This window comes from Parasteatoda tepidariorum, chromosome 2 (assembly GCF_043381705.1).
Source record: "Parasteatoda tepidariorum isolate YZ-2023 chromosome 2, CAS_Ptep_4.0, whole genome shotgun sequence".
In the NCBI taxonomy this organism is placed as follows: domain Eukaryota; kingdom Metazoa; phylum Arthropoda; class Arachnida; order Araneae; family Theridiidae; genus Parasteatoda; species Parasteatoda tepidariorum.
The window spans coordinates 47,813,711-47,822,355 of NC_092205.1; the positions used below are offsets into that span (position 1 = coordinate 47,813,711).

Genomic DNA, 8,645 nt, shown 5'->3' on the forward strand with positions numbered 1-8,645 from the left:
TGGTACTAAAAAGCGACCTTATTTCTATACTCAAAAATTCAAATAAGAAGCTTTAGTTTTGAAATTTAATATTAAATTTACTTTCACTTTTAAGTTTTACTTTTGAAATTTTATATTAAATTTACTTTCACTTTTAAACTTTACTTTTAAAATTTAATATTAAATTTACAGCTCAAAAGTTTTGAAATTATATATTCGAATATAATTCATCGTCTTTAATTAAAAAAAAAAAAAACACTAACTCTTAATGTTCAACTAAAAAATTTGTTTAAATGCACGTCTTAAATTTTTGTTAGGCTTTTAAAGAGATAATTGAAATTCTGATGTATTTCACAATAAGTTTCTCAAAAAGCTATGTTCATGACTCGATGCAAAAAGTACCAATATCAACTCGATGCAAAAAGTACCATTATCAAAATCTTCTGATACTTAAAAGATAAAAATTCTTTGTTTGCTCTTACCATTTTTTCTTGCTTTTGATACAATCCCATTTTATCCACCCCATTATATACTTTGATCCATGTAAGAGAACGAATTTGCTGCAACACCAACAAGGTGGTAAATTTTGTCCAAGGTAAACCACATAGTATTGGTTAATCAAGTTCAGGAATTACGATAATATGGTTCAACTTATCATTTATATTAAGGTTGCAGTTCATTTGAACGACATTATGGTTCATCAACATGCCCCAGAATTTACGACAGTGTAATCTGAACATTTTAAATTTTTCGGGAGGGGTTGTTAATGTCTAAGATTCTGAACATAAGACGATGAGCTCGGTTAGCCAATATTTGGACAAAATATTATTATTGCAGTACTGGTAGTAGATTCATAATAATTATTAAAAAAAATTACTCCCTTAATTACACCATCATTATGACGCCATATAATGGTTTACACCAAAATTTCTTTTAATAAAAATTATATTTTATCAAATCCTTTTTTTTACATATATATACAGTAATATTTGAATCGAGTATGGTTGGAGTTAAATTAATCTAACTTTTCATTGATTTTACAAATTGAAATACGCATGTCTAGATATAAAAAAAATTGTGCGTGATTGTTGATTGTTGTAACAGAAAATTTTAAGCAGAACATAATATTCAAAATGAATAAAGGAAAAGGAACAAAATTATATTTGCAATAGAATATTTTAGATTTGATTTGTATAAATGAGCACAAAAATAATCTGTTCACCATCTTATGTGCGTAATCTAATTCAAGAAGATGCTATATGCAATCTTTAGATATCAATTTTATTTACCCTACATTTAATTAATTTTCCAGCATATTTTAATTTTTTTCACTACGTTTCTAGTTGTTCTCTTAATCCAAAAATAAATAAAGAAACAATGGAAAAAAATAAAATTAGATTCAAAAATTCATATTTTGGAAAGTAAGCAACTGAAAATTCATAAAATACTTTCCTATAAATTTTTCAAAAATATTCTCACAAGTTAATGAATACGAAGTTTTGACAGTTTCATTAATTTTAACAATAAAAAATATAGTATATTTTATTAATCAAATGTAAACATTTGAGAGTTTATAAAATTGTCAATTCCTGCTAATTTTTCCAAATTCTCGACAAAGTCTAGGAATATTAGGAAGTTTAGAACTATTAGGAAGTTCAGGAACACAAATTTTGGTGGTTCAAAATTACGTGTAAAATATTAATAATGAAACATAGTAAATGTCATTAATGAAAGCAATAATTGTTTATAAATCAAAATTAAACAATACCGATTCCTGTAAATTTTTCGATAGTATTCTTTTATATGAATGAATACAAAGTTTTCATGGTTTCTCTAAATGTTTGAAATAGGTATTAATAATAAAGTATAGTAAAAAATATCTTTAACGAGAGGAATACATTTTTGTAAATAAAAATTAAATCATTGAAAGTTCGTAAAATACCGACTTCTGTAATTTTTTCAAAAGTATTGTCATATGTGAATAAATGCAAAATTTCGAAGATATCTTTTAACGTTTGAAACAATAGCAATCAAATATAGTAAAAAATCCCTTAAATGAAAACAATAAATATTTATGAATCAAAATTAAACAATACCAGTTATTGCATACTTTCAAAAGTTTTCCCACCTATGAATGAATATAATGTTTTGATGGTTTCCTTTAAGATTTGAAATATTAATAACAAAATATAGTAAAAAATATCTTTAATGAGCGCAATAAAGTTTCGTAAATCAAAGTTAAACAATTGAAAGTTCATAAAATACCTAAATTCTGAAATTTTTTCCAGAGTATTCTCACACATGAATGAATAGTAAGTTCAGACGGATACTCATAACGTTTGAAATATTAATAATAAAAACTAGTAAAAACAATCTTTGATGAGAGCAATAAATTTTTATAAATCTTACCTGGATTAGGTTGACTCTGATAAGACGTCCTTTTTATCCATTCATATGGACTGCGGGCCGGTTGAGGTCGACAAAGAACATTACCCGTAGAATGATTCATATGGATTGGCAAAATAGGTGATTCAGTACCACTCATACCATCGCTGGAAACTGCAACAATAGAATCAGAACTTGGATGTTCGTGGGTTTCTGAACTAGGTTCCAATTTTTCCTGGATTCTCATGTGTTCAGAGCTGGTTAGGGAATAATCAGCTGGTCCGACATCGCCGATATTCCTCTGAAGATGAAAAGTTTGTGTATTATCAGTTGAAAAATGCATCACATTTTGTGTTTGGTAATTATTTGGACTGGTTGTTAGGGGCATCCAGTCCTCTAAAAGGACATGCTGGCGCGATGGGTTATTGGAAGGCGACACCGTGTATATAGGCCAAGAACTCGGCAGATTTTGTTGGTAGTTATTGTTCATGCCATTGTCCATAACTCCGCATGGATTGAAATTGATATTGTCCGTATATTGAGAGTAAGTTTGATGATGTCCATAGTTTTGGGTTAATGCATAAGTTGAACTTTGGTGTCTAGCTGTAGGGGAATACATGTCATAGGTAGGAACCATCTCCCATCAACATTTAATTTTTTCTACTTGAATCCACAGTCTTGAAAAGATAATTTCTATACCTCAGTTATCTTTCCAGTGATGTGACACACTGGAAGAAACGTCTACTCCTCTTCCTGACTACATAAGGATGTCTTCCACCAATCAGTGTCTCCTGATGAGGTGGGGTGTATGATAGTCCTCCAATCGGGATAGAGTTTCTCGGCATCGGTTTCCTCCTCACTTTCGTAAGGCATCCCGATGTTAGAATTTCTCCGCCGTATCATCTGTAGAGATATCTTCAGTTTTTTGTTATCAGGATAAATACCTATATTAATTTGAGAAGAATAGTGAATTTTGCATCATGGAAACTAGGTTTTTTATTTTAAAGTTTTATTTTTATTCTATAACTATGTTTTGAAGAAATTATTCTATTTTAGGATACAATATTAGGATTTGGAATGCATGATTAGAAAATAGACCCCCTTTAAAAAATGGCCCTTTTTTCTTAAAATAATTTGGCACACAGATATAAAAATGCAGTATACTTTTTGACAGTGAGTTTCACATTAATGTTTTTTATATTTTTCAGCTTTTATATTTATTTATTTTTGAGTAAAAAAAATTAGATTCAATTAACTGATTGATCAGTGGATTATGTAAAGTATTCTATTGCTTTTTTTAATGCTGACATCAATGAATTTTTTTTTTTTTTGGTACAGCATGAATTTTTTTTAAAAGTTCTTTTCGTCACTTATTTTTTTTTCTCTCCATAATTCTCAACTTTTTAACTGCTTAAGACGATCTTTTAACTTTTTCTCTGCTGTATCATTAGGCTAAAATTATTTTTTCCACTTCATTAAAACAAAATAGAAGCCCATTTAGGAAGCAAAAACATATTAAAACAATTATTTATTTATGTTTTCAGAAATTCATAAAATTTTAATCAAAACTAGGATAACTAAAGCACAATAAGGGAATACAAATGTCAATTTTTTTTTAAAATTTTGAAGCTTACTAAGTTAAATTTACAACAAGCACGTACATGCACAAGAAAGAGAGAGAAAAAAAACACAATAGTAATAAATACTAATTTCAGATCATCTCCGAAATTGTACGGCTAGATGGCCAAGGAATACGCGAATTCGGCAGATAATCTGCAAATAGATCGACGAATATTATTCGAATTTATTATAATGAAAGCAACACGTTAGTTGCAAAATTTGCGCTTTTTTATTTTTTACAAAGTTCAAAATTCTGTTATAGTGAAAACGAATTTTTTAAAGTGAAAATTCCATAGTTAGAAAAACAAAAAGAAAGAATAGAAATAAGGAAATAAAGCAGAGTATCTTGGTTTGAGTTTTAATTCAGGATGTAATTTTAAACAGGCAAAACATCACGAACGAAATTTCGCGGTGATAAATTGTTGTTACTGCAATCGAATCTCATCCATAAAGAATATCGCTGTAGCTAATTTCACTTGAATAAAGTATCAAAGAGCATAATATGTAAACAAAATATTCTGGAGCGCAGAATTTCTACCATGTAACAAAGCAGTATTTGCCAGCAATTTGATGTTAACTAACTTTCGTAACTTTTTTTTGCTTTCCTTTTTTCTCATGTTTTGATTTGCTGCTCAAAACCAATGAAATTACTAATGTTAGAAAAATGAGCACAAAACTCGATAGAACTAGATAATAATAATAAAAATAATAATAAATGAAAAAAATATACGATGTGATCGAGAATTATTAATCGATAAACTTGTAGTTAAAAAAAATCATGTTGATTGATCTAATATCTGCTGTATATAACTACAATTTAAAGTATTGATAGGATTTTGATTATATTTGGTTATAGTATTTGATGATTTTGATTTATAAACTTAACGGAAGTTTTTCTTTCTTTCGAGATTGCTATTTATTCGAAAATTATTACAAGTTTTAAAGTTTTTTTTTTATTAAATAATAATTATTTATTCATTATTGTAGAAAAATAAAACTCTTTCAAGATTTAATAAACATAAAGATTTTCATTTATAAGCTCGCGCATTACTTGATATAAAAGGTAAGAAAAAAAAAAGAATAAATAAAAAATATAAGAGAGAGATTAAATGTTCGTAAATGTTTAAAAAAAAAAAAAAAAAAAGACTTGAAAGAGATAAAACTGTTTCCAATGTGATTTGTCATATGATACGAGGTATAAGGTTATTATTAAAGATTATTAACGAAAAATTACTTCTCATTTATTAACTCTTATTGTGTCTTAATTTACTGAAGAAATTATAATAATAATATATTTCGAAAATAAAATGATTTATTTTATTAACTTTCAATATTAAAAAGAAATTTAAAAAGAGGTAGAAGAACGGTTTATATCAGTGGTTACCAACTGGCGGCCCTCGAAGCCTTTTTCTTTGTGGCCCGCTAACTGAAACATATTAACTATTAACTATCATTTTTTGCGAACAATTTTCGTAAAAAAATCTGTATGGATTTAAAATACTTTTCTTTCGTTAAAAAAAAACTCTAATTTCTTCGTTTCTGTGAAATTTAACATGCCAACGGAGCAAAAAAATGTATTCCTCTGGTTTTGCATCCAAGAAAATATTTATTCAAATACAAAAATAATCGTGCATGTTGCTTAAAAATCTACTTCTAATTTTAATTTTTAATTCAATACGTTTGTTTTGTACAACTTGATAAAAATCTGACAGTAATATTTAATGCTCCTTCCAGCATAAAAGAGACCTATAAAAAATTTTGATTAAGTTGCGGCCCGCCATTTGACTGGCGCTTTTAATTGCGGCCCCCGGCCTCATGTAAGTTGGAAATCCCTAGTCTATATCCATGAAAGCTGGTTTTAAGAAGAAAGAAAGGAACTTGCACACAGGCGGGAACTGTTTTTTCATAGCACGGTCTATCTTTCATGCGTAATAACTCTCGGGGAGAACCGATTTCTGTGTTACATATTTGCCAAAACTAAGTAATCCTCAAAATACTACAAATAGCGATCCAATCAACATTTTTGTAAAACATGGACATAAATCGTTTTCAATGAAATTCAGTTTAATTATTTACTTTAGCGAGAATTATTTATTTGGAGTGGTATTTCCAAGACAGGCTTTCTTTAATTAAAATAAGTGGATCCCATTTTTTTTACAATCCATGTAAAAGATGAGCGAATATTTCAACAATATGCAAATTATTTGGAGTTAAATTTCTGGTATTATCTGTGCTTACTGTATAATGTGATCACATTGATACCTGGATATTTTGATTCCAACCGAATATACTTTGCATATGGTATTTTTAAATGAGTATATTATGAGTTATAATAAGACTAAAAGATTTATTAAAACAAATTTATGTAAATTAATAAATTAAATTAAAAATCTTTAAAAAAGCAAGTGAATTTATTTGTTTACAAATTTAATATTAGTAAAGTTAGAGGTAAGCAAATCAAAGTTGCTCCTCGATATTAATTCACTCTTGATAGTAGAGTTTAAGGAAAATATTTTCTGTTTATAGGAGAAAGAAAAAACGCATCCCAAGGAAATAACTCTTACCCAGCACACATCTGATTTCTCCTAATTAAAACAAATCCCATCTATAGAAAATATTTGAAAAACAATCATTCATTTAAAATAGATATGATTAAAATAGATGAAGGGTTAATACAGAGGTATTGTTATAAGACACTTGCAAATAGACGATTTCTGGGAATTACGATTATGATTGTAGAAAATTATGATTACTCTTGAAAGCTATATGCGTAACCACGCGTATTTTTAAAGACGATTGCTCTTCCAAAACGTGTTTCGATAAATCTAATAATGAAAAGTCACCGGGATTGGCAAAAATGAAGTTGTAGAACTTCCTTGTTACTGTTACTTACTTTACTTGTTAATTTTGACTGACTAAAAAAAGGTGATATCTGTAGTACGATATCGTTTTGTACTCAATAAATGATTATGGAATAGTAATACTTTTTTTCGTGAATTGCATTCAAATAACTAAATCATTAACGTGCCTTATTTATGCAAGCAAAGCCGGGTTTTACAACTTATTTATTTATAAATTAACTGAACTAATTTTTAATTTAAAATTATATGCTGAGTCCTGTTTAGTTAAACCGTTCAAACAAAAGTTACAAATGAGAACAATGAGTGGGCGAAATGAAACTAAGACTTGAATATTTTCCCAACATATTCGTTTTTGCGCAGAATATCTAAAATTATCTCACTCATACGCAATGAAATACAGCTCGCAATAAAAGTAATCTTTCATGTAGGTGGCAGACGGATTGTGTTTTGTAACTTGTTATTTAATATTTGATAAACGTCGATATGAATATTTAGGATGACGACTTATAATTGTGTTAAAAAGTTTCACGAAATTACGAACAGTAGGTCGATGAAGAAGAAATGATTTTTTTTATATCTGATTTAAAAATCAAATAAAAAAAATCTAATAGTGATTTTTAATAAACGTTGATAGTGAATTTTAGGATTGCGACTGATGATTGCGTGAAAATTATTTGCTTAATATTACACATTATACATCAACGATGATGAACTTAATTGTATGTTTCTTACTGAACTTAAATTGTATGTTTCTTATGTTGTATGAATAATTTCAAATGTAATAAGAAAAACAACTGTGAAAAAATTTAAATGCCATTTTTTTTAATTCATACGAAAATTTAACTCAGAAAAATATTAATTTTTGAGGGAATAGCAAAACACATTCAAATTTAGTTGTATATATGAAGAAAAGGAAAAAAAAAAAAGAATTAAAAATGTGCTTCAGGAAGCATTATTTCATTTACAAATAATGTTCAGAATACTGTATATAAATATATATAATATTATAATATGCATTATAATGGAATATGCATACATATAATTAAGCTGACCAGCTTCCTCTGAAAACTTAAAAACTAGTAATACGGAAATTTGAATACTGAGCTCTTTACCTTTTTAATTTAATATTTTGAGAACAGAAATCTTTTGCAATAGTTCCTAAGAATAATATTTTTTCTTTTCTTAAATTAATGGTAAGATAAAGATATGAGTTTTCGAATGTTCTTTTACAAATTTTTTGGTTTTCGAAGGACGCTAGTCAGCTTAATATAATGGAATAATTGTATGCTTTATAATACATAAATGGAATATGTATTATTATGGAATAAGCAGCATTATTTAATATGCGCATAAATAACAACATTAGCAAAATACTTCCGAATAACTACCCTTACTATAAATTGTACAGATTCTCGCCAAAAATGAAAGTATAAAAGTAAGTTAAGGAAAGTGCTTTTTTGAAAACAGCAGTTTTCATATTTGCGTATTTTACAACTTTTCAAATGTTCAACCAATTTACTAAAAAAAATAACTGTATGTATGATACCTAATTCAATTCTCGTTGCATGCAAAATTTTGCTTTATTAGGTTTATATTTTTTGTTCTATTAAATGGTTAACCGCGATTTTTGTCGATTTCTCAAGCAGCATTCCTTATACTTTTTTCTGATTAAGTATTGTGAGTGATATTTCTTAAAAGTGAATACGAAAAACAATGAACTCAGAATACGAAAAACAATGTCGGACATTTGATACCTTAGACTGAGGAGAAGTGGTTAATTCCTTTAATGAAATTTTGAGT

The 8,645-nt window shown here is 27.6% G+C and overlaps 1 protein-coding gene across 1 annotated transcript in view; it reads right to left on the bottom strand.

Moving 5' to 3' along the window:
* The window catches only part of cad (caudal type homeobox), a 28,861-nt gene extending 25,836 nt beyond the window's left edge, over positions 1 to 3,025 (bottom strand). Inside the window, 1 exon segment of the mRNA NM_001323804.1 lies at positions 2,389 to 3,025. Within this exon segment, the coding sequence (NP_001310733.1) occupies positions 2,389 to 3,001 (613 nt within the window). The 5' untranslated portion in view covers positions 3,002 to 3,025.
* Positions 3,026 to 8,645: the final 5,620 nt, after the last annotated feature.